General features: G+C 39.6%; 1 protein-coding gene across 6 annotated transcripts in view; it reads right to left on the minus strand.

The window, feature by feature from the left end:
- The window catches only part of trc (Serine/threonine-protein kinase tricornered), a 281,866-nt gene that overhangs the window by 38,487 nt on the left and 215,825 nt on the right, over positions 1-27,554 (minus strand). For all 6 annotated transcript variants that reach the window (XM_011313345.1, XM_011313348.1, XM_011313344.1 and 3 more), the window contains 5 exons: positions 19,445-19,562; positions 19,231-19,370; positions 18,955-19,155; positions 18,553-18,705; positions 16,355-16,513 (listed from right to left, as the gene is read on the minus strand). In XM_011313345.1, the coding sequence (XP_011311647.1) occupies positions 16,355-16,513; positions 18,553-18,705; positions 18,955-19,155; positions 19,231-19,370; positions 19,445-19,562 (771 nt within the window). The remainder of the gene's footprint in view (positions 1-16,354; positions 16,514-18,552; positions 18,706-18,954; positions 19,156-19,230; positions 19,371-19,444; positions 19,563-27,554) is intronic.

A 27,554-nucleotide genomic window follows, 5' to 3' on the forward strand; every position in this document is an offset into this window, starting at 1 on the left:
GCGTAGAGAGCGATTTAGTGATCTAACTTCTCAACCCTGTAAAGGGGAGAAACAAACAGAGAGCAACCGTCCCTTCGTCCGGGAATAGGAGGAAAAGGACCGATAGCGGTGAGTGCACGGTCTTGTACCGTGGGATGGCCACTTCTCAATCCTGAGAAAGGAGAGAAAGTCCAGGTAGTACAGAGTGCGTAGGATTGCTAGGAGGTAAGGCTAAAGGAACTAGATAGCTAGCCAGGTAGTTCTGCGCTCAAGGCAAGACCGAGCACGAACTGGACGAGAGAACTCGCGTAGGCGTTTATATAGCTGCCAGTGCAGAGTGGGGGAAACGTCGTGTGACGTAGTCCCAAGTGTTCCCCACTCTGGTAGTCGCAGTGCCACCGTATGGGAGTACGATCTAGACCCCGCAGGTAATGTAGAAACACTACCGCCGGTCGGAGATGTAGCGAAGGCTACAGCAGGTTTATTAGGCTTAGGGGAAGTAGGGCGAAGGTAATGGGCATTTTCCATTCACCGGGGAAATGTCACGTTACACTACTCTGGAGTTATCCTGAAAATATCAAACATCGAGTTATCAGCGAAATTATCAGACAAATCGCTTTATTCAGAACCCCAATCTATCTCTAACTTTGTCTGCAACGTAAGACGGTGATTTATGAGCGGAATTATCCACAAACTTAGGCTCTTTAGTAATAAAATTCATCCACAGTTTTTCCGTAAAGTGGACCTAAAATTTATCAGAAAGTTTTCCGTCAATATTCCCACTTTCTTGCGGGATATATATCAACTATGATTTCGTTAAAATTTCTGATATCATTTTCGATAAAATGAAGGGGAATTTCTTGTCCAATTTATCCGCGAAAGTCTCTGTTAAAACATCGATAAATTGGCCACTGGAATTATTACATCAATTAAATTACTGGGGTCCCGATTAATTAATAAAAACAGTAATGTTCTTTGTTGACAATATTAGCTTTTACTTTAACTATGTAAAAAATTATATTCTTGACGTTCAGCCTGATTTGATATGTTTCTAAACTCTCTTCGTTCATTCATTTCTGTGATTCCACGTACAAAAATTTTTGATAGAAAACCCTACAGAATTCTTCAGGAACTTTGATAGAACTTTTATTGGATTTTCTATACGTTGTTAGCCGTTCCTATTGACATGTTCGATAAGGAGCATTATATAGAAACATGTCAATAGAAAAAGAAATCAATAAAGAATCAAAAAAGAATCTCATTTTTGCTATAGAATTGTATTGACTCAAATTTTCAAGGTTTTTTAAAATTACTTTTTATATTCTTCTCTTCAAAAAAATCGAATGAAAAAACTTAGAAAATTTGAGGCGAAAAAATTCTATGCACAACGAGATTGTATAAACTTTTTCTATAGAATTTCCTATCGAACACGTTGAAAGAAAAACGTATAGGAAATTCAATAGAGTTCTTTAAGGAGTTACTGACATCTTCTTACTTTTCATGTTTTTTGGAAATTTCTCGGAAATTATCGATTTAATTGGTATGAAAAAATATACCGTCTTTGGGTTTTATGATTATTCAATTACTGACAAAGTTTTATAATTGTTTCATAATTTTTCTACGTTTTCACTAAACTGTTTTCAAAAACCACAAAACTTTAGTGAAAATGTAGAAAAATTATAGCATAGAGTTTCATCATCATCATCATCACTTTCTTCTCCTTCCTTCTTTTCGAACAGCGCCCCGGCCAGGGTATCGCGCGAATAAATGACGCTTGGAACAGCCTTACCTCCTTACCCCCTATCATCAATAGCCCCATCGCTATGATTCCCAATCATCACTACCACCATCCCCACCATTACCATTCATCAGAAAGCTCGATGATTTTTAATATTGACAAGGGAGATTTTTTTTGGATCAAATACATCTTTTTTATGAGAAGAAATTGTTTCTCCCAGTGTGTAATTCTGGTAATTTTGCTGTCAGTGTAGATAACATTCTCCAATGTTCATTGGAAATAAGGTAGAATGGTCTTAAACGAAAAAAACTGAAGTTTGGTGACAATGTCTGTACGGCCTGCCTCCCCTTCTGGACCACTTGTCGGACATTAAGTTATAGAAAAGTAAACAAAAAAAACGTTGTTTAAAAATGTTGTCACATTATAGGTCTTCACTCTGACCGCGATGTTCGGTTCATCAATGAAATAGTTCCCGCATGCAAACTATTTCTTTCCCAATCCTTTTTTTGCAAATGTTAAAAAAGTAATGAGCCGATTTGACTATTCCTTTCAAAAATTCGCCTCGACGGCCTCTAATTCGACCAATCACAACCTATATAAAAACCGTCCAGACAAAGTTTCCGAGCTATTTTCACTTTTCGATTTCTTTCCAAAAAATTGTTGTATGCCGTCTAGCTTTTGCAGAAAAAAAGTTCTGAATAGTTCTGGAGATATTCGGTTTTTGTGAAAATCAATTAGGTGTAATATATTGAAAACTAGTTATATAATTGGTGATATTTTTTTTCAATAATTAGCTTCATCTTCGCTCCAATAATATCCTCTACCGACATTAATTTAAACATATATATTTGCTCCAGCAAAGTTTTTGAGATATTCCACTTTTGTAATGAAGTAGGCTCAAGGTCGAGACTCAAGTTTGACCCAACCTCGACCATCTGCGGACTTATGTTTGACCTTCGATAAACTCAAGTTTGACGCAAGGTCGAACTTTTAGTTGGCTGAAAATGGGCCAAAGGTTCACTCAAATTCGTTCCAAGATCGGGTCATAGTCGGTCGAATGTATGCTCAAGGTCGGTCAATGGTTAGCTCAAGGTCAACCCAAGTTTTTCGGACATAATTCGGTAAATGCTAAGAAGGATATTTTTTGTCCATATTTGGAAAACGAACAATGTTTTTACAGAAACGATCTCCGAAAAGAATTAACTGTGAAAGATGATACGTAAACAATAATTCTTAAAATCACATGATGCCTATATATTTACTTTGTGATATTTCCACCAGAATGTTTATTTTTTTCAATATTTTTTCCAGGTTTTTGATCCAAATAATGTGTAATGTTTTAGAGCAATTTATCATCTATTTTCACCGTAAAAACGTTGAAAAATTAGAGTAAAATGTATCAAAAGGTATTGAATCGCCTTCGAGGCTTAAAATTACTTTTAATAGATAATTAGAAATTTTTATTGCAATTTTGAGAAAAGAAATCTATGTATGAATATATAACAAAAATCTTTATTTTCTTAGAAAAACCGAGAATCTAGTAAAACTATTTTGTTATCGTTTTAAACAATGAACCTTGTTCAGTTCGAAAATCACTTAAAATTAGAATTTTGGCGAAGAATATTTTTGCCCGCTCAAATTCCCCGCTTTCAATTCTTGAATTTTTAAATTTTGAAATTTTGAAATTTTTGATTTTTCAATTTTTTAATTCATTGATTATATTTCCAGGAATATTTGTTTTTAGTTCATATTCAGATTTACAGGTATTCGATAGTTTTATTTCCACTGCATGGTTTTACACTTTTTACAGCCAAAAAATTTCCTTAAATAGTATACGTTGTAATCGGTGATACATAGGACCTCAATTGTATGGTCCACGTATACAAAATCCACTTTATAAAGTCTCTAAAAAGAAAACAAAAAAACTCAAACTAAAAGATAAACATTTTAAAAGAAAACGAATAACAGTTCGGCCGTGGTTTCCTGTTGCCTCCCTAGTTTGCTGCCTGGGCTATATCTGCTTCTTTGGCGTTAGCTGCCTTGTGGAATGATTTCAGGTTGTTGCTTAGAGCTAGTTCCGGACTGCCTCTCAGAACCCCCATGAGCCACTACGTTGCCACATCTTACCCGAGCCCATTGCTCTTTGGTATCTCCACGTGTGTCCTTGTGGTTCCAATACTTCTGACCACTGATATGAACTGCCAAGTGCCTGTACTGGGGCCAGTACTTCGAGTTGTCTATATGATACCAGTCGACCTGGATCTCCTGATCGATCTTAGTGCTCAGATTCCTCTCCAGTTGGGGCACCAGCTGTACCAGTTCCCTCTGGTCCCAGATCCTCAGGCGAGCACTCCAGATTCTCAGCAAGGTCCCGTCTCCTACTTCCTCGAGTGCCTCGTTCATCATCTTTCCCAATTTGGACAGGCACCTGTTAAGTACCCCCCTTACCTCTTCCCTTAGAGCTTTCCTGGGCCACCTGTCCTCCTCCATCTCCAGGATATCTACCAGATACCTATATGCTCTTCCCCGCCCCTCGATTTCAATACTAGGTCTCCCCGATTCCATTCTCCATATGTAGGCAGGAGTGTTCGGTGCTAGGCCCATTGCCACCTTCACGTATCTGCTCTGCATTCTCCGCATGATATCATAGTGTCCCCACCCCTAGAGCTCGATACCATAGATGCATCCCCACTTCCCGATCACGTCTAGAACGTATAGCCTTCTATGAAGCGTGTCTGTCCTGGCTCGTTTCATCAGTCCCCAAGCACTGTTAGTCGCCATTCTTGCCTTGTTAGCGAGTTTTCTCACGTGTGTTCCGAAGGAGCCCGTTGGTGAGAACCAGAAGCCCAAATATTTGAACTCCTTGGCCACCTCCAGCTTCGTACCGTTCAGTTCCCAGTGATCGTTCTTGGCCAACCTTCCCTCTCTTCGGAAGACCATCACCATGGTCTTGCTTTCATTGATATGCAGGTGGTTTTCCTTACAGTAGAATTCCACTATCGCCAGCATTGATCTCAAAACATCAGCTTCCTCTGCCACCAGAGCTATGTCGTCTGCGAATTTAAGGTGGGTTATTCTCGCTCCCCCTAGAACCGTCCCCCCGCCCTGCATCTTTTCCAGTGCCTTATCGAGGTCTTCTAGAAACAGGCAGAAGAGTACCGGACTAAGGGGGCAGCCTTGCCTGACACCGCATGCTGATTGGAAACTAGTCGTGATCCCTCTGGGCGTGATGATTCGGCTTCTGGTGTCGCTGTAGATTCTCCCGATCATCTGGTATAGCTTGCCACTCAGGCCCATCTTCCTCAGGTTCTCCATCATCAGCGTACGATCAACCAGATCAAAGGCTGCGCGGTAGTCTGTGAATGCTACGTAGAGCTTTTTCCGGGATTCCCTCAGTCGAGCCCCTATTAAGGTGTTCAGCGTGTAGATGTGAAACCTGGTGTTGCGATTAACCCTGAAGCCCGCTTGTCCTTCTCCCAGTTTTCCCTGCTCTTCAGCCCATCGGTCCAGTCTAGATGCCATGATCTTCGTGAGGACTTTATACCCTAGGTCTAGCAAGGAGACACCTCTGTAGTTATCAACCGCTCCACCCTTGAAGATGGGGCAAATGTGGGCCGTTTCTCATCCCTGAGCCAGGCTCTCTTCCCTCCAGCCCGTTTGTATCGTCCGGAGGAGTGCAGTCTTACCTGTGTCTGGGATGGCTTTTAGGAATCCAGCTGAGATGCCCTCTTCCCCTGGGGCCTTATGGTTTTCCATCCTCTGGAGGGTCTTGTCTACTTCCAGGTCGGCGATCGGTTCGTTCCACCACTCCACTATTTCGGGTCGTTCCGGCAGGTGATCCCCGGTGGGTTCATTGATTTTCTCGTTCAGAGGTTCACAGTTGACTATGGAACCTGTGCAGCCCTTTCCTTGGGTTCGTTCCTCTGCCTCCGATGTCTGGTGTCTCTCTGCGGCCTGTCCCGGTGATTTAGCAAGCGTTTGAAGTGTCCAATCCACTTTTCATCACTTATATCCCCTTTCGGGGACCACTTCCTCGCTTCGAAGGGATTGAGGCCTGCCCATAGTTCCTTCATGTTCCTACTTGACTCAACTTTTTCCCATTTACGGACTCGCAGCGCCCTGACTTTTTCTTTTTGCAGAAACTTCAGAAGGTTCCTCTGATACAGCCAGTTTTGCCTGTGTTGGGGGTCTACCTTATCCCGGTGGTAAGTTTTTAGAGCCTTGAAAGTTCTATGCTCCTTGTAGTCTGCGTCGATACAGGATTCCTCTCGTGGTGTATTTGCCTTAACTTTCTTCACCATGGCGCAGTCCCTTGCCGATTCCCAAATGCAGTTCTTCAGGGACTTCCAGGTCTTCTTTGGGTCATCTGAGGCGTTTTCGTCAAGGAGACCCTCTGTGACTTTCTTCTGATAATCCTCCAGTTTATTGTCATCTCAGACCAGCCTCTCTGAGTAGAGTTTCTTATCGGCTGCTTTGTTTGTGTCTGGGGGCTGCTGTGTGTCACTGCACAGGGGGAGTTTTAGTGCTACTGGCAGGTGGTCAGAGCCCAGTTTCGGTATGACCTCTAGCTCCTCCACAAGCGAAATCTCGGTGGTGCTTATCAGGGCCAGATCGAGCACCGAATCCGATCCACTTAGGACGGTTGTCCTGCCAAGACGATCTCCCTTGGTTGCTCCATTCACGATGATCAGGTCGTTGTGTTCGCCGAATTCGATCAGCAGTTCAGCCGCTAGGTTTAGTGTTCCATCCTCTGACTTTCTCGAAAGTTGCATTCCCTCTTCCTCTAATACCTCGCTTGCGCATTCCAGTCTCCAATGAGCAATATCCCCCCCCCCCCCCCCCGACCTCTAGAGCTTCGTTTACCTATGCCTGCAGCTTTTTTATCACTTGTTCTAGTTTAGCATTATTATATACACCGATTAGAGATAACTACCGACCATCCTTCGAGGTGAGTCCCTTCATTTGTAACTCCGTAGTTCCACTTGTACATCCTCAGTCCACTGCTGCATGTTTCGCTCACTGCTACCAGATTTCCACCCTTCACCTTTCCTCTTCTGCTCATCCTGGTCGCTGCTTGCGTTGTCCATGTGAAATTGTGGTCGATGCTTCCTAACATTTTCGATTCATTCTTCCTTTCCAAATGGGTCTCCCGGAGGAGAATTATGTCGAACTGGCTGAGGAAATTCCAGTTCTTTTTAATTTTGTGTGCTCTGTCTATATTCCACGAGACCAAGTGGATGGACTGGCGATCACGTTGTTGACTGCTACCGCCACTGCCTCCGATTCCCATGGCCTCCTTTTTCCCGTGGAGGTTGGGGGGCCAGACTGCCGTCGTTCTCGGTCCAGGTGCATCAGGCTCCTTGCACTAGCAGCTTTTGGTATCCCACTATGTCCTCCGACGCATTTTGCCTGAGAAGGGTAGCTTCCTGCGATAACCAGTTTTATATTTCTGCCTCTCTTGTCGTGAGATCGTCTTCGATATGTAATCCTTGCTCCTGGAGTGCTCGCCTCCTTTTCATGATATTCATTTTGTTCTTGAGAGATTTAAGCTTCAGCAGCAGTCGGTTTTTCCCCAATATCTGTCTTGTCATTGGTAACGTGCCGGTAGCATTGAAGATGCGTCTAGCTGTTTCTTCCGCCACGTCGCCCTCTCGGGGAACTATCTCGTGCACGATGACGTTGTTCTTTCTCCGAAATCTTTTTGCCCTTTCGGCTTGTAGTTTAGCAGGACTAAGAGTCTAAGGGGTCCATGCTGGCGAGAATCCTGTGTTCTGCTCTCTTGAGGAGTTCAGGCTCGTGTGAGTGCGTGGGGACTCTGGTGGGCCCTCCCTTCCATTGGTTTGGGAAAATTGGGGTAGTGGGTTGCACCGATGCATATGATTTTCCTCCAGGTGTGGTGCATGAGTATTTCGGGAGTTCTGTGATTGGTTGGGGCTTCCGGTTCCTACTGGCATTTGGTGAGATGCCGGCAGTATGTCCCATGAATTGCACGGGATCAGGCGCTCCATTCTTCTCAAGAATTCCTCTGTATCCTCGCTCACCTTATTAGTACCTGGTGACCTATGGCTGAGCCTGGATAACTCCTTCCGCATTTCATCGTGACTGAGTTTTAGTTGTTGTGTTAACTCTCGAAGGGATGTCACTTGCTCTTCTTGTTTCATTAGCTCAGCCTGCCACATGTGATCCCTCTCTGCTAGTTCCAGTTTAAGTTGATCTCGGATTCGATGCAATTCATTTGTTACTGTGGTGTTGAGTCTCCTTTCTATCCCACCCAGTAATGCCTGCAGCTGGGAATCCATGGTCGGGTATGCTAGTGGTGTTGTTTTCGCGCCAACCATGGGATTGTGGCTTTTATCCACTTGGCTCAGTGTGCCAGCTACTTCTCCTCTTCGAGGTGGTGCCTCTTCCGGGCCTGAGAGGTTTCTTGACCCCCTCTCTCGATGGGAGTAGAGGCTTGGTGTTTGTTCAGCTGCTAGTGAGTCGAGACATCTTATCAGTTCTCGGTCAGCCCCGTCTATCAGGATTTCACTTGCCTGTGAGCTCTCGGGGGGGACTATGCCACTCAGGTCCTCATGCGACTGAACCTGTGAATGCCAGTGGTCTGGTTCGACGGCTTCGGTTCTAGCTGCGCTGGTGCCTGGGGCTGTTATCCCTGGGTCATCCGCGTCCTCTGTGTCGTAGTCCTGGTGTTGGTTCATTCTTGAGTCCGAGAGCTTTCTCCTCGGGCATCGAGTGAGGGTCGGTGACCTACTTATTTTTTCCTTGCTAGCAAAAGGATTGGGCTCCTTCTCTCCGGCCATGAGAAATGTGTCAATTTTAGGGGGCTGATCATCTTCTTAGCATTTTTTCTTGCTTTCGGCGTGTTCTCCTTCTTAGTTTCCTTGGGTGTGTTTTTGCTTACCAGCGGCCTTCCCCTTCCTCTGGCTGAGCCTTTGGAGGGGTTTGATGCCGGGGGTGATTTACATTTAGGGTGCCCATGCCCTTATCAGGTTCGGCGTCCCTTGCCCTTTTCCCGCCGGCTCCTGTCGATTGTCCTTGGGGGCTACGCAACCTCAAAATCAGGCGCCTTGCCTTACACTGGGGATTCAAGAGTCTCAAGCTCTCAAATCACCGAGATAATACTCTCAGGTCTTCTTCGCTATCCTGGGCGTTCAATTTAACTGTTTTTATCACCAGGAACGTGAAAACATTACTTTTTCTTAAAACTTTCAGCCAAGTTTTTGGTAGGCCAACCGTTGCGCGCCAATTTCTAGTTCACATTCACAGAATGATTCATATCTGTTGATTTTCTTGAAAATGACATTCGGCAAATATGACCGGTGAAAGACTAGATACAATGGAAACTATAGGTTGTGAGGTTATAGGTAGACCTCTTCAGGTGACTTTGTAAAGTACACAAAAATGCTCAAAAGATCTCCCATCAAATCACCTGAAATCAAGCGGGAAAATAAATGGATCCCTGGCAATTAGCACCACATAATTGCAAATTTATTTATTTTTTTAAATTTGAAACAATAGTAGGATCATTGTACAATATTGAAATAGTATTAAAAATGTTTGCAAGTCCTCCATTGATTTTTCAATAATTAAATAAAACAATGAGTAAAAGCTAACACCCCACGTTTCTACTTTTCATCGTTAGCAAATCATTTGTCGGTTATAAATAATCCTTGAATTATCATTGTACACCAAATTTTTCGATAGATATTAATTAATAAATAAGATTAGTCAGAGTGTCCTTATCACACTTCCCGTCACGTTCCCGTGTGCTTATTCGCGTAATGCTGCATTTTATCTTTCCTGATTACATGGGAGTATAGCTAATTACCTCCATCAATTAATCAAATGAGAAATTTTATTTCATTTGAATTTTCTAAACGGATGTCGATAATGAAGAAAATTACGGTCGCACGGATACATGTGTGTCTACGCATGCGCACAAGCACACTCTGACTGATCTTATTTGTTAATGAATATCTATTGAAAAATTAGGTCTACAAGGATAATTCAAAGATTATTTATTAATCCTACCTGCAATTTGCTAACGATTGACGAGGTCAATTTGGGTCAACAAATGAAAATTAGAGAAGTGAAATGAGAACTTTTACTCATTATTTCATTTAATTAATAACAAATCGATGGAGGACCAACAAACATTTTCAATACTATTACAATGTTGTACAATGATCCTATTATAGTTTTAAATAAAAAAAAATATCTAAATTTTCAATTATGTAGCGCTAATTATTAGGCACCCGCAAATCTCAACAACAGCGCGCGAGAAAGCGGAGGGAGCGACGTCGATCGTTGCCAACTTCGACAACGGAACATTTAACGCTGAGAAATTTATAACACCGATTTTTGCTGTAAGCGCATGTTGCTATGGGCGGATCTTTTTACTTTTTGATTTAATCATGAAAATAAAAATATATGTGGAAAGCTCACAGTCAACTTATATAATGTAACTAAGGACAGTTACAGTGAAATATTCGCGTGCTACGAGAAAAAAAATTAAAACACTTTGATCAGTAGTTGTGTCGTGTATATTATACACGACAGCATCGGCTCGTGACGTCACACTCAAACATTCACTTGGCCCGATACGCTGTCGCGTATCTTGATTAAAAGATATCAAATAAAATTCAGTTCAACCATGAAAATCATTGAAATTATTTATTTTCCCGTTTCCTTTCCTCCTGCCGAAACTTTCTAGCCAATTGTTGAAAAAAAAATGAATTCAGATTATTATAAGAAATTTTAAATATTCTCACATTATAATTCATAATGGACAATAACTGCGCCGACGATTAAATCGAGTTTTCGTCTGTTTAATGAAAAACCTGGTTCAGTGGAAATAAAGAGCGGATGGATGAGATGAGGACGGATAATTTCAGGGACTGTTGAGCGGTTCAAAAAGTCACTGCACGGGGGTATTTTAATATGTCACCAAAAGTCACTTTATTAATTAAATATAATTACTGAGCGGTTCGTAATTACGTCACAATAGATGAGCGGTTCACAATAGATTAATTGAGCAGTACAGAGAAATAACTTGAGTAATTTTCCGAGAAAAAGAGCGTGGTGAGCCGTTCTAAAAAATACGCGTATACAGTCTCGAGCGGTCTAGATGCAAGTGAGCGAGAGTGATAAGCCGCAAGGTGGGAGGTGTCGATCATCGCGATGGTCATTACACCTGTCCATCAAGTGGCGCCTCAGGTGTCAGAGGTGAAAGGCCACTGGTCATCTGAGGTGAGCTTGCGGTGTGCGTGAGTGGGGGAAGAATGGATGTGCGGCGCGTGTGTATGTGTGAGTGCCTGTCAGCTGACAGGATTCCTAACATCGTCTAATTTCGAAATTCAAATTCAACATCAACTTTCTTGTCCCTTTCATGACATATTCATTCAGGATGGTACAAATGAAAATAGTAAGAATACTTATTTCATTGGCGCCCGAATAAATGGATAAGTACTAACAATTTTTACATTAATCTGTACAATTTTAGTGCTCTCTAGCGACTAAAACACGTTTTGGGATTAAACAAATTAATGAATCAGTTTTTGAAATATAGGAAAATAAACTGCGATGAAATCGTTGACACATGTTATCAATGTCTCCTGTCGACATTTCAAAAAAAGTGTATAGAAAGCCTACAAACAGCAAAAAAAAAACAAAAACAGGCAAATTTGGGGGAAACCTCTATTTACACGTAATAAAAAACTGTCTCAATTCATGCTGAGATACTCATCCATGAAGTAAAATTCTGGTTAAAAACTGTCTCCAAAATTGAATCCTTCAGAAATCCGTTATTTATTGCCCGGGTAAAAAAATTCCTCATTATAGAAGGTTTCCAAAAGAATGTGGGCAATATTGTTTCGAAGATATTTTTGGTGATCGGAAAAGATCTTCAAGAGACAATCTGTCCCAGAAAGATTGCTAGAAAATGTTGAAAAGGTAAACACAAAGAATAACACAAATTTTAAGTGATATTTTCCAGAGAAAATGTTGAAAAATCTTCGGAAGACAACTTTTTTCTGGAAAATCTTTCACAGATAATACTAGAAGATCTGCAAAAGACAACTCCAACCCCCCCCCCGCAATATGCCTTCTCTCAAGGGTCCCACTTCAATTTCTCTTACTTCAATGGTCCCATTCTAATTTTTTCCCCACTTCAATTTTTCTCTTAGTTCAATTTTCCCTTACCTTCATTGCCCTACTTCAATCATTTCCCACTTAAATTTCTCTCATGTCCATTTATCTTCTATTTCAGTTTTGGTTCAATAGACTCAGCGTTCAGTTAAACTACTTTAATCCCCCCCCCCCCACTTCAATTTTCTCGGATTTAATGGTCCCATTTTAGGGTTTTTCCCCCAGTTCAATTATTTCCCACTTCAATTTTTCTCATGTCTATTTCCCTCTTTCTTCATTTTTCTGTTCTTCAATAGACTCAACCTTGATTTTAACAACTTCAATCCCCCCCCACTTCAATGTGCCCTACTTGAATTTTAAACTTGCATATTGTCCCACTTCAATTTTCCCTCTACTTAAATTCCCTTACCTCGAGGTTAAGTCTATTGAAGCAAAGAAAATTGAAGTTACAGAGAAATGGTCATGAGAAAAATTGAAGTGGAAAATAATTGAAGTAGGAAACTGTGGACAAATGAAAATTGTTGTGAGAGAAATATTGAAGTGGATGTATTGGGGCGGGAACCTCAAGGTAAAGGAATTGATATTGGTTGGAGGGGGAGGGGGGGGGTTAAACGTTGTTAAACTCGACGTTGAGTCTATTGAAGCAAAGAAAACTGAGGTAGGAGAGAAACGGACATGAGAAGTTGAAGTGGGAAATAATTGAAGTAGGGCAATGAAGGCAAAGGAAAATTGAACTAAGAGAAAAATTGAAGTGGGAAGCAAAGTAAAATGGGACCATTGAAGTAAGGAGAAATTGAAGTGCGACACTCGAGAGGAGGCATATTGAAGTGAGGGAAAAAAGTTGAAGTTGTCTTTTGGAGATCTTCTAGTATTATCTCTTAAAGATTTTCCAGAAAAAAATTTGTCTTCCGAAGATCTCTGAACATTTTCTCTGGAAGATTTCCCATAAAATTTAAGTTATCTCTTGAAGATTTTCTAGCAACTTTTCTGGGAGAGATTGTCTCTTGAAGATCTTTTACGATCACCAAAAATATCTTCGAGATAATCTTACCCAGATCCTTCCGAAGCTTTTCGAAAGATCTTCCACAGTGAGAATTTTTTTTACTCGGGTGATTATTTGTTGATTATATCTCAAATTTTGGTTGTGTATCGTAATTGAAGATCTATATTTTGCGTTGTCTCAAGTTCTATTGAGATCTCATTAACTATTTTACTTTTGTCTCGTCTCCCATTGGGGCCGCTGAGCTTGAGTTGATCAGAAATCGTTTGATCAGAAATTTAGTTGATCAGAAATCGTCGCATGTACATTAGTTGGGAATTTTTCTTGACTTTCCATGGATTTGTCACGAAAGAAGTATGCGAAATTGCATGCGAACGGGACCAAAATTTTCCGTATTCGATACGTTTTCATTCGTTTACCAGGGGCACTTTAATTTTTCTCAAAGATCTCTCAATGTACACAAAGTTCCGCTACGAATAGCATCTAAAATTTCCATAATGTTTTCATATATGATATTTTGATATTTTCTATACAAAAATAACTAAAATATCATACACTAAAAGCGTATAGAAATTTCACACGTCATCCATATAGAAATTTATATGTTGCTTATGTAAATCCCCAAAAATTCATTGAAATAAAAAAGCGACAAATTTTCTGAGATTTTTAACAGAAACTCTCAGCATCTCCCGTTTTTTTTTTTAGAATTTACGTGAGTTAGGAAACTATAGAAATTTCCAGAAATACCCTAAATTTTTTGAAATATTGTATGAAATGAAATAATGTGTGGGCGTGCGAAACAAATTTCTTTCCGGCATTATCCACCAAGAGTAAGAGTCTTACAGCAGAGAGAAAAATACCATCTTAACTCGCAAACGAAAGGCAAATTTATTGGACATTACGCTGACATATGTTTCTGCGTAGTTACCGTAAATTTTGTAGCCATAAAGACGTAATTTTAACGCTGTCTATCTTCTCAGATTCTTCAGCATGTTTAGAGAAATTTTTCCCATAATAAAAAAGCAATTCCATCAACAAATCCGTCGACAGCGATATTCGCAGATTCGCGGCAATTGTTGATGCAATCGAGAGGTAATTCTATCGCTAATATTGCAGTCAAAGATATCCTAATATTTGGACTAAAGTTCGTCGCCAATTAGGGGATAATCTCGCTGATAACTCGAAGGATTATCATCCATATATGTCGTCGTTGTTTCGTCTAAATGGTAAAGGATTGGCGACAATTTTGTCAGAACATAACAGTGAAATTTGTCGATCGTTATCACTGCATCGGCAAATTTTGCTGTATGGGTAACCATCGACAATATCACACCATATGTTCGCACTTCACGTATACCGATGGTCAACGTGCTGCAACCAGTGAAACTTCTGCCAACTTTGAAACGTTGTTTCATCACTGAAGAGAACGTATTGAAAAATCTGGACTTTCTTCCAATTTCCTTAAGGCCTAGTGGCAAAATGCAACACAGTTCTGTCTATCCTGCGCAGCTAGTGCTTAGGCCAATGTGGAATGATATGGGCGATAATGATGAGTTTGCATAATCTCATGAGCCATCCTTAGTGATGAAGGTTCGAGGATTCATGTGAATCACAAACTTACTACACTGTGCATCCATATGAAGAAGTGTGTGCTAAGATGGTGCGGGTGCGACGATGGTCAGGATGTACCTATTGTGGTCGCTGACGTCGTTGCAAAACTTTTCCTTTTCCACAATTTCTGTCCATATCTCTACATGGAGAGAAATATGAGTAAAAATCACCGGCCTTTCAGTTCGCTTACCGATTACGGAATCGACTCGAAAAATTTAAGTGACGATATTGTATTTTTTCACAGATAATTCAGATAAAAAATACGCAACGCCCCAAAAAAATTCCGTGATTTTATATAAAAAATACATGACAGTTCGTAAAATTTCCTACAACCATATTTCGCTTCGAAATGACGGAGAAGATACGTCATTTTTATTGTCTCTCCGTGCAGAGTTTATATGTCTCTCCATGTAACGACTGAAGCCAAGAGATAATTCAATTGATTGCGATACTCCTCACGATACAATCGAGCAGCAGCTAGATATCTTCCTTGACATTCTCCCAAAGACAAGAAAAATATCCACTAGTTTACTTAATGAATAGACCATGATACGTGAAATCACTGCAGACATTGTCCAAACTCAATAATGGTCAAAATCTGTTTAACTCTTCTGTTTACGAGGTTCCAGGAAGTGTCCCTGGGATTACGCTCAGTAAGTCTGAGTAAAGAGGATTGATATTGAATTGCAGTTTTATACAAAATTTCGCTGGAAAATGGGTGAATCGATATTGCATACGGTATTTCTGAATTCCTCTTCTCAAAAGAAATCACTTTCATAGGGCTGCAATTGTTAGTTTCCATAAAAAAAGACCAACCCACGGCATCTAAGTATAAATATTTCCGCTCGAAACGAACCTGGTATCAGTTGTCCCCCTGGAACGCTATAACATTTATTTAAAACTCTTTCCGATTACTTCCTTCTTTCAGCAGTTATTCAACTGTACTCTTTTAAATGTTATACCTTGTATTGTAATCGTACTAGATGTAAGATAGACGACAGCTATCACACATGAGATATCAGATAGCTAACAGGTATTGGATATCAGACATCGGATATCTCAGAAGTTGAGCAATAATTGTTATGTATGTCCGTCTCTTTTCTCATCTGCTTTCTGGTCGACCGCTTTTTTACTTTTTTTATTCGTCATTGATAGTTTCAGTGTCATTTTATCCAATTCAATAGTTAGACATGGTTTCATTGGTGTTCCACTCTCCATTGAATCGACTGAAAAATTGCAGTTTTGAAACCTAATCACTAAGCAGAAATCACGAATAATTGCCTCCGAGTATGGAACAGCACGTTGTATAATTACACCCATTTTACATGTAACGTAAAAACCATTTCTCTCTGTACACAACTGGGTAAGTTGAAAAACAATCCAAAGTCTATTGAAGTTTTTCAACCTATAGAGATAGTTGTGTTCAATTTAAAACTGTATTTTATCCACGCGTTTAATTGTTTGAATTCAATCTTCAGTATCTCCACCTAATCACAGGTTTACGCAGCTGTATCGTAGTCACTGGAAGATATTCCAACCTTTATCTATAGGTATCTCTTGTTCCCCAAGTATTTCTCGGCCCATTCTCTTGAAAAATACTTTCCTCAAGAATAATTAATTTCTGTTTTAAATACCATGCATTTCACCATGTACAGTAGAGATAATATTGGCTGCAACGAATAATATAAGAATATAATACTAAAACTATGCCATTCGCCTATGTAATCTATACATCCAGCTCGACCGGGGAAGTTGTTATCATGACCTTCAGTAGCATTAAGATTGATGGAAATGAGAGAAACTTGAAGACATGCGATACATAGAATAACGAATGCATGTCCGCTTCTGTTGTACGATTTGTGTTTATTGATTCTGCTTACGTATTTCGAGTTTAACGTCCGGGAAATCATCAAAGTTGGACGTATCATCGATCGATCTGACTTCCACAGCAATAGCAGCTGGTCTTTCTCTTATATGTTCCCAATCAACCCCGCGGAAGAACGGCGCCAGTTTTAGTTCCTCGATGCCTCTTTGAGATCCTGAGAGGAAAAAGAATTGACCATTTAATCAATTAGCTGATTAGTTCGGTGGGGATGCTGGAACTATCAGGTTAACTTTCAATATTTTAAAAGGAGTCTTAAAGGTTAATTTTAAAGTAATAGAACTATTTTGGTAAATGTCCAATATACATCCGTCAAACCAATCTGGGTTTTCTGTAATGGGATCTATATGTTTCCGTAACACGATTAAGGAACTGAAGCCTGTTGGTAAGTATTGAGTAGATTCACACCACGGATTATACCTCCAACCCAGGCTGAATTAACCACGAAACTCGTGTTTACGATTAGTCAATGGGTAGCCTAATGCCTGTCATTTTTGTAAGATACGAGAAGTTAGGTTAGTTACGCTTAGTAGTCATTTTAATTCCCTCGTGAGTGCTGGTTAGTATAAGATGGAAAATATAAGTCGCGTGCAGTACCAGGACACCGTGCAGACTCCGGGAGTGCGGCGTAGTATCTCCAGTACCCGTATAGACCAATAACAAGGTTATCCAAGTGAGTCTTTAAACGGAACAGTGACTCTTCATAATTACGGTTGTAAATCATACTTGATGATTCACCGCCGTCACTAAGTTTTCGACTTCTACATAAAAATGTTGATATTCATTTATGGGTGTTCCAATTGCCGTAGAAAACCCGCGGAGGAAATGCGGAAGTATAGAACGATCAGGCTGTGCCGGGTAGTCACGTGTCTTTTCTCGGGCGGACAACTATCTTTATGTTGTCCATTGTCTCTAAGTGTATTAACGCGTGTTATCATGGGGCCAAATGCGCCACCACGTCCAAGTCGTTGCCTTGACTGATACAAAGAGCGGTGCAGTTAAGGTAATTACCTGTCTCCTTTAAATTTTTTACACTTGTGAACGTGCGCGAAAGTAAATAAACAATGTATAAACACAAACATGTGAGACTAGTGGAAAAATTGCAACCTGGATTAGAGCCAGAATGCTAATTTGAATCTACCAAATATTTACCGGGCCATTAATAGAGGAAAGAAATGACAGACTGCACTTTGTGTCATCCAGGCCTACGGTCAGGAGGTGTCGGCTCCGAAAACCGAATGCGGTGGTACAGGTAAAGACAATGGACACAAAAAGAATTGAAACAGTAGGTAATCCTGAAGAATTCCTCAAAACCAATATTATACAACAGAACCTCACTTCATGACTACCCATCAATTGAAATACAACGAGTGCTGTATCTCCGCTGCGTACAAGCATTTATTCAATCTAAAATATACGAGATAGGAAGCGGGCTCCGCGCGCTTTTTGATTCCGTTATGTCGATGATGACATACCCAATTAACCAATCAGAAATTTGTTTTTTCTGAATGCCCAAGGAGAAATAGGGTAATGCGTGAAAAGTAATGAAAAGGATTGAATATAACTCACTCATTCATCATATCAACAGTGATGGGAGGGGGTACGGTTGATCTGATCTCGGGAGCGACTAAAAGAACCTGTTCAAGACTATCTGGCGACATTCTCGGGAAATAACAAACACGAATAAAATTCATAATTTCAATGATAGTTATGTGGGCCAGACCTATACCAGACATTTGCCGCAATTTTTTATCCAAAAACGAATAGAGTAAATGTCTAGAACAGGTCCACCGCTCCGATTTTTCCGGTGTGTATCTAGATTTAATGCTTTTTTCCTCCTGTTTCCAAATCTTCAAAAATTAATCTCTGGTAACAATTAGAACAGAAGTTACCCAGGGCCACGGCGGAGACGTGGTGGGATTAAAAAGCTCGTCACTTCGAGCCCGAAATTGAGTTACTATTTTATTTAAATTATTTCTTGGTGGACTTGTTCCAGACATTTACCAAAATTTTAATCGAATTTCCATATTCAATAATAAAAAAGTCTGATGCAAAACCCCATCTAATAAGTTTATCTAGCAAATTTACCCGAATTTGATAAAGAGATCATGCTCTACTTCCGATTAAAAAGCCCGTTCGTTATCTTACATGATTAAATGTTTTTGCTTTTAATAATATGATATATGCAAATATTACCTAGTCTCCTGTCCGCTTCACAGCAGAATTTAATAATTGTATCTTTGGCCTCCTCACTTATCGGTACTTCCGGAGGAAATATCAGAGTTTCTCTCCAATTCATTACCTTTCTGTACGTTTCTTGGGGATTCTCACTACAAAATGGAGGATAACCTGAGGGCAAAATTGAAGATTGAATGAAATTTTATACTTTCAACAATATTCAAAAAATGAATAAGTGAATGAATTTTTAATTTACCATTATAATTCATATAATGTCATTAATGAATATCAGCTCAATGAATTGATTTTAATATTTTTGTTTAAAGGAATGCCGAGACAAAAGAGGGATGGAAGCATTTGAAGAAAACCGCATTCTACCATTAACTATTGATGAAGAGTACAAATAACATAAGTAATCACCTATTAACATCTCATACATAATGACACCCAGAGACCAACAGTCGCAGGCTGGTCCATAACCGGTTTGCAGGAAGACTTCAGGTGCTATGTAATCGGGTGTACCCACTGTACTGTATGCTAGAGCCCGTCGATTTCTTTTCCAGCTCTCTGCTCTTCGTTTACTATCCATTGCACTTCCACTTCCGGTACCACAGGACGTCACTATATCAATGATATCTAATCATTAATGAATTGAAAAGAATAAGAAAAAAATCCGTTGGAAGGTTGAACACTTACTGAAGTCCGATGGCTTAGCTTGACTGAGATCTCTATAAAAATCGGTTCTGTGTGACTTTTTGAGGCCAGTACATAGGCCGAAATCAGACAGCTTTATATGACCTCGTGCATCCAGCAACAAGTTGTCCGGTTTAATATCTCTAAATAAGTAAGAAAATTTTTAATTTTTCAGAAAATTACGGATCGCTATTATTGATCAAAACAGAATAATTACCTATGTATAAAACCTAGTTTATGTATTGAGTCTATCGCCAATGCTGTCTCAGATATATAAAATTGGGTGCATTCTTCAGAAAGCGTATCCTTCTTCATGAGGAGTGTCATCATGTCCCCTGTTATGGTATCAACGGTTTTTTAGGTCAGAATAGAATTTCAAATAAGGCTACGAACGTTGTTATTTTCAACAATAGATGTGCAATGTCTGTTTATTATGTGCAATCTGTGTACAAAGAAAGATCGCATATATTTATTAAAGATGGTGTCCAGTGCAAATAAGATTTAGAATTTCGGGACTATTCTAAGTTTTTATAGACTAGAAATAGAAAATAATTTTGATGAGTACTAGCTCTCATTTTCTTCTCCGGAATTGATATTCTTTTCAAACAATCATTTGGAGAAAATTCTTTCTTGTGGAGATAATAAATAGCGATTCTCGCTCGTCATAGTAGAAAATTATTATAAAAGTCATCTGAACTCTGAGGCTTAGTTGAATTTAATTTTAATAACAAATAAACCCTGGCATAAAATTTACTCACCTGGTCAACTAAATAAAGTCAGTTAGAGAATGATAATTAAGTTCTGTTGCTATCAATGGCAAAACTCATTTGTCTAATTAATTTGCGAATAACCATATGTTGATGGCCCATGAAGCCCTCAAATTTCAGTGCTTATGATGCTTTTCTGGAGACGAAGTACCTTCGACTAGCAATGGATCGGTACACAATTCGGAAGGACATGCCAAGTAGGCTCGCCATATGATTTCTGTTTTTTTCCGCATGCCTAATCATGTCTATTTATGCTGATTCATGAATCATATGAGACTTAGCATCCTTTCTTTTGGATTTCCTTTACTTTTTGGGTATTCGTCTTTTAGTCAATACAATACAAGTCGTCTCGGGAAACTTGTTACCACAAAAAAAAAGTTTCTTGTTTTGTTTTTTTATGATGAAGCATGAACATTTGTCAATTCCCAAATAGCTGACGCACATCGGCATGGTAAGTGCATGGTTTATGTGGACCAAAACCAATAATCATTGAAATATTAATTTCTCTAATGAAAAAAACCTATTCAGATCCTCTCGGTATCCCGAAATAAGAAGTGAGGAAAACGCGACAAAGAGAGAAAAACATCACCCAATAGTTCTGAGGTAAACTCTGTTGCCCCCCCCCCCCCCCCCCCCCAAATTTCTTAGATTCTTAAATGTACTGCCCATGATACGCATACATTTTGGCGCGGGTCAAGGCGATACTTAATCGTTAAAAAGAATATCTCCCCAAATGGCAAAAACTGGTATTTTTGGGAAAAAACTGAGCCAAGTAAAAGTTTCGCTCAATTCATTCCTCGAAAAACTCGTGTTTTGCCAAAATATGGCGTTCCTAGAAATTTAAAAAGCTGTGAAAATGTAAATGAAAACGCCAAGAAAAGTGATACAACTCGATTGAAAGGATTCAATAATGAAAGTAAAAAAATCAGTAGAGGCAGAACCAACTTCCTTGGCGCAATTTTTTCCCAAGAACTAGAATTAGAGCCAAAGATTATCTTCGGTCACTTTTAATTATTAATCAAATTTCATTTTAGCATTATCCAGTAAATAAAACCGCGCCAAGTAAGTTGGTCCTGCCTTTAATGATTTTTTTATTTTCATTATTGAATCCTTTCAATCGAGTTCTATCCCTTTTCTTGGCGTTTTTTGGAGATACGCGAAAAAGTTGTTTATCTGCGAAAAATACACAAATTTAGTAGAGAACTAATCTTATTACTATCCTTTATGCCTGTGCCCCCAAATTATAAATTACTGGAAAAACATTCATTATTCGATGATTCGAATCAATTGACATAGGTAGTAAAAATTATAGACAAAGTAACTGTATTCCCGATGCCCTTGCCCACAGCTCATATTTTTTTCGCATTAATTTTTCATAATCAAAATAGCGCAGACAATTGACTGAAGACCCGTGTTATTTAAAGGGGGGGGGGGGGGGAACTTTTCACTGGCACGCTTTCCCATTGGGCTACGACATGGAAGCTTCATGAACATTTAAAAATATTTTTTTCGATTCAGATGAGGAGGCGGCGCGGTTAAAATTGGGCCGAAGGCCTCTGGAGGGCCACTTTAATCGGCACGTGTGTTCCTGATTCGTCCCTTTTTCGTGATATTAAATAGATGAGTGGCATCGCTGAGGCTCACAAAATGACAGACATGAAACTTATAAATTCAAAATTTTCGCTCTTTTTTAACAGTATAATCTTACAATAATTTGTGATAAAAGACACAGTGTCACGCGTGCGCAAGCGAGTGTTCTGTTTCTAGTATTGCCAATGAAGTGATCTTGATCGGGCCGTTGGAGAGTACGCGATTAAGTGGCAATGCCGGTAGAGTGGGGGTATGGGCTAAGATTACTCCGCTGATTAAAATAACGCCTCTACTCATCTGGTTTTCATAAGTTTCATCGATGAACAGATACGATGGTTGAAGAAACCGGTGACTGAAATTTCTTTTTCCTCGTCTTTGGAAATGACACTGACACTGATGAATTCTAACCTCCTAATTGAATTGCCATCTCTAAAAATTTCGAAAGGCATTTGATTTTGACAGAACGACACTCGACTTATTTATTTATTTTTAAATTCCCGTTTTTACAGCTTCGACCCATAATGACTATGTGGCATATAAACGGTTAGAACTCACCATTTCAGCTGGCCAAGAATCGAACATAGAATCTATGTGTGGTGAGACAACTACCTTACTCACTGCGCCGGGCACCACTGGGTAACTTATTTATTTCTTGCTTTAACTTAGAAGCTGTAAATGAACTGGTCATCTCTCTGACAGTTAATGACAACCCAGTTTGCTGCAAGGCTAGATTTCCTGAATTGAATATACGTTAATTGAACCGTATTTAAACCTTTACATGAAAGCTGGAAGAGGTGGGGGCTAGAATATACTATGTGGAGCTAGTTAATTAGACCGATGAGTTACTGGGTTAAAGGTCTGATAGATCACATCCCAAAATATCCAATTCTTTAGTGATGCAGTTGTCTACTTTGATATCAAATATCGAGAAAGCGGAAATAGTGACGTTATTTCCGCTTATTCATATTTTCCTAGGGATTTCGCCATACTTTCAACCGGAAATTATTAGTAAGTGGCGATAGAGCCACTATTCTCGAGAACCTTTTCATCGTTTCAATAAAATTTGAAGCGAAATTCTCCTCAAGGTAGCGAATCAGTTAATCAGACCTCTTCTATCCCCCTTGTTGCTAACAAATCTATGAATTCAGTCTATTTCCTCTCGTCATGATTAACTTATTCGATTTGATATGATTTCAGACGATGAGAATTGGTGCTGGGACTTCATATTTTCATTGTATGGCCCAGAAGAGCAAAACTGGGATCCCAAGGAAAGCAATGAAATTTTCAATTTTTTTGAATGATGGAGATCGCTTTGAGATTGTGACGAAGCTCAGAGGACTTGTTTTTTTCATATACAGTCTTCATTCCTCATGACAACAGTGACTCAGGTGCAGATTCTATTACTTCACAGAGTTCCATCGCCCATCAATCTCAAAACAGCAAAAATTCTTCTAGCAAATCAACCTTTGCAATGGGAACAGCTAAGAGAAACACGCCGTGTATTGAGCCTCCTTCTGAGAATGATTTTTCTGTTGTTGGAAACAAACCTTCGAAACTTAAGGGGAAGAATATGATTTGGAACTTTTTTGATAAACCACATCTCACCCACTCTATAATAAATAAGTTGCACATTCTGGTGGAACAACTAATCCACATACTCATTTGAACCCTCTGAAATTAAAAATGAACCCGAGATAATGACTCCATACTACAGGCTCCAATGCGACGTTGACTTTGTATTCAATGACCGATATAAAATGTATTTCATCCCTACAATGTACGATAATAAAATAATAATTTCACCGACGTCGGTAACTCAGTGGCTAGGTACGAGCCTAGTATTCTGAATGTTGTACGGTCGATTCCCCGCTGAATCGAATAGAAGGGTTAAGGATTAAGGAGGTGAGAAGGGACCAAATCCTAAATGCCCGAAAGGGTATACGAAATAAAAAAAATAATACACGGAAAATTCAAAATCTGCATTTATTGAAAGTATTGAGATTCCCTTTACAGTGGACCTAAACGAATTATAATGGCACATACGTGTGATTGAAATATAAGGGTAGAACGCTTGAAATTTGTTTTTCCAGAAATATCCAGTCCGACTGATGATCTCTTCAGGAGGGATTCTTCGGGGCGCGACGGCGAAGTTTTCTCTAATATTTATAGAGTATCTCTTTTTAATTTCCATCTCATTGGTTTATTAGTGAATTGGAATGGAGTCTGAGTAAAAGAATTAGACACTGTTCCATTTTAATGGTGAGTGGGAGATGTCTTTTACATGCTGGAAAATTAGGAGTAAAGTAGCATGTTTATTATGAGGAACAACATTCAGATGCCCAAAATCGTTCAATATCCGGAGGCACTACAGAAATTATCATGCCAAATTTGATGTTGATTTTGCTCTTTCCTCACGCGCTAGTGGAAGTGAAATTCGTGTCACGATAGCAAAGCAGTTGTTGTCCTCAGATGCAATGACGATTCATTAGTAAATTCCGCAAATGCTTCTCGAACTTGAACGATCAAGCGCAGAGTCGAAGTCCCGCAAATGAAATGTTAATTTAAAGTGGAAAAATTCGTTGGCATGCTTAAAAATTGGAAACAAAAGCTTTATGCTTATTGTGTGTCTTCAAATTTGCAGGCACGAAATCGTATAACGTGAAATGACATTACAACACCCGCCATGGTAGCTGTAACGAAGAATTTCCTCTTCATTCGGATGCGCGATTGAATAGAATCCGGGCTTTAGTAGGAAAAAAATTCGTATTCGTAAAGACAATATGACCGTTTTATGTAACGATAATGAGACACAGCCGGCAAATCTGATGTCATTTCAAACGGCATTTCAAATGGCCAAAGACGACTCAAAATTAAACACCGCAGAAAAATATAAAGAGTGGTTCGTGACTCACATAAGTACACACTTTCGGGACACTAGGCTTCATGAAAGAATGACTACATTTGCTAATAAATTACCAGTTTCGGGACGTACACTTAGACGAAGATTCGAATTAATTAGCGCTAATCTACGAACTCAGTTGCGAATAGATTGACTTGCCGCATGGAAGGGTGGATTGGCCGATGTCAAAAAGATTCCGATTTTTCTCAATTCAAACACTTTCATTGTATTCTACATCAATTAGCAATATGTGTAAAAAAAATTTACGTTGACGGGTGGAGGCCAAAGTTCCCAAAGGCGCAATGTCCCCAAGTTTGTTGACATCTGGAGCAACTTCGGACTTGATAAAAACAAAAGAGGGACTTGTGTAGGATCAATATTGCTCGAAGATATTAATTTTCTTTCGAGACTTGAGACAATCTTAAGACTTGAAAATGTTTTACGAGGCTCAGGACTCAATTCATTTCGAGACTTGAAAATGATTAAGTGAGATAAAAGATCAAGTCTTGAGATAAATTCCGGAAAAATTGAGGACTTGAAAATGATCAAGTGATTTTCACGTCTTGAGATGAATTTAGGATAAAGTAAAAATTCAAAGATCGAGAAAAATTTGATTCCCAATTTGTCCCAAGAGTTGAAAATCATTAGATAATTTTCAAATCTCGAGACCCATTCGGGACTGAATTAATCCCAAAACTTGTAAATGGTCAAGTCATTTTCAACGCTTGGTAAAAATTCGGGACAAATTAAGGACTTCAAAATCCCTTGGTTATTTTCAAGTCTTGGGACAAATTCGGGACTAAATTAAATTCATCTGAGCATTTCAGGATCATCTACAAAGTGAATCTATGCGAGATCAAGGGTTGATCCACAAATGAAGTCAATTTTGAAGAGATAAATCATCGACATCATGCTTCAACCCGCATAGAATCTTTCATACTTTTTTGTTATTGCTGAGTTTGCCATTGTTTTCGCAAACGAATAAATGTCTCCGTATACACGCATAAAAATCCGCTTCCGTCTTTGAATTATAAATTATAATCCATTGAAAAAGCTTCAGCGGGAAGGCATGAGTGTCAACGGTGACATCCAGTGTCCAGATCCTCCAGGTGATCCTTCAGTCGAGGCTCTACCAGGGACAAAGAGGAAATGGCAGAAGCAGTTGGAAGATAGCGTCCACGAGGGCCACAGCTATCATTATCACTCCATCACCTCTATCACCATGTAATTTATGGCTTGTCAATCAATCCCACAAGGTTTTCGATGGATTAATTTCATACTTAATGCAGAAAAGTAGTCTGCAAATACAAAAAGAGACCAGCGCCTGGTAACCAACCCTGTAAAGGCAAAGCGACTATTACGGATGGCCAGTGGACTGTAACGGAGAGGTACAATCACGATCCCGATGATTTGGCACTAGGAAAAAAAATGTTCAACGAAGAATTGAAGACAATGACCGAAAATCTCGGCGGTAAAAGGAATCGGGATATATTCGACCAGTGCATGCAGAAGTAATCCCTTATTTTCTATTCGACATGGAGAAAAATTCGTAGAACACCGCAGATTTCATGCGAGTAAAGCTTTCCTATGACTCCTGAATCTATGCAGCTGTACCGGGCCCGGCCCCGAGCTACCCAGCTCAGATACACGGAACCGGCAGCTTTCCGCCCATTATCTTTTTTTCAGGTTTTTTTTTCAATTTCGTCATTTTTTTTTCGGTCCCACATCGCTTGAACTCCCGAGGTACATAACTGTGAGGCATTCCACCAAAATACTGAAATTTTAAATAGTAATTTTCTGGTGATTGTGGGTTTGCAGTCCGAGGCGCAGCTGAGCACTACTAACATAATGATCAGAAAATTTGTTGTTGGCCAAGTAACGAACAATATTTTCCATTATTCCGTAGGCAGGTTTTATGGCCGTGGAACGAAGCTTTTCTCTTTCCCTAGTGACGAAATATACTTCTCCTTCCAATAGGCCATCCCCCGATGACTTTCAACCACTAGAATTATATTTATGTAGTTATTTATTACTCTTTCACTCCTATAATTTTTCCCTTTCGCTATTTCTCATCTACACTCCCTCCATTCGATTATTTTGTCAGTTTCCCTAAGCAGCGCAGGAGAATATTTTACTTTCCACCGTCAATGATTTAAAAATTCAATAGTATTAATCGATATATACGCCTTGTCCCGTTTAGCCCCCCCCCCCCTCTTCTCAGGATCCATCATGATGCCTACAGATCCGATGAATCCAGGAGCCGATCTAGTCGTAGCGGGCCCGGCCCCGAGCTACGCAGCTCGGAGGCACGGAACCGGCGGCTTTCAACCAATTCTTTTTTCTTTCATTTTTTTTTACTTTCTTCCAGATTTTTTTTTGGTCCCATTCAGATTCCAGTCCCGAGCTACACAGCTAGCGCCATTTTACCGGCCTTAAAAACTGTTAGATGGGACTGGACGAGAGATGGCATTTTTGAATGGTCACATTCTTAATCTATTTATTTATCAGTTTCTAACATGTAAAATTGCCTCTTTTTTACTCTAATCGAGTGAGTGCCCCCTCATAATGTAACTTCTACTTTCAATATTGATTTTGCTAATTATAGAGGATTTTTTTTATCGATAGGTGAACTCGCTTCATTACAATATCGAGTGGTATCCGATTATTCGACGATTGTTAATGGCGAATTTCGAAACACATGTCGCTTAGGTGATTCAGTGAATGAGAAAAAATTGTCAGAATTCACAAAAGAATTAAAACGGAAGAGATTTACTCCTTATGAGTCCCTAAGAACAACATCGACTCTGATTAATTTCGAGAAACGTAAAGTATGGCAGGTCCCAAAAAGTATGTGTACAACTTAATTTTATTATTTCTGTAGGGCACAAGTCAGAAAAGTCCAAGAAACTAAAGCCGTCGACTGTATCCTATCAATCTACTCCTTCTACAGATTCAAAGGGCCGAAAATTAATTTTCAAGAAAGTGTAATTATTGCAGTTGGAGTTACGACATGTTCGACAATCAAATCCGAAAAAAAATGATCGAGTGGCGAAGTGGCACCCTGCCATTCG

Source organism: Fopius arisanus, unplaced genomic scaffold (genome assembly GCF_000806365.1).
Source record: "Fopius arisanus strain USDA-PBARC FA_bdor unplaced genomic scaffold, ASM80636v1 scaffold00116, whole genome shotgun sequence".
Lineage (NCBI taxonomy): Eukaryota > Metazoa > Arthropoda > Insecta > Hymenoptera > Braconidae > Fopius > Fopius arisanus.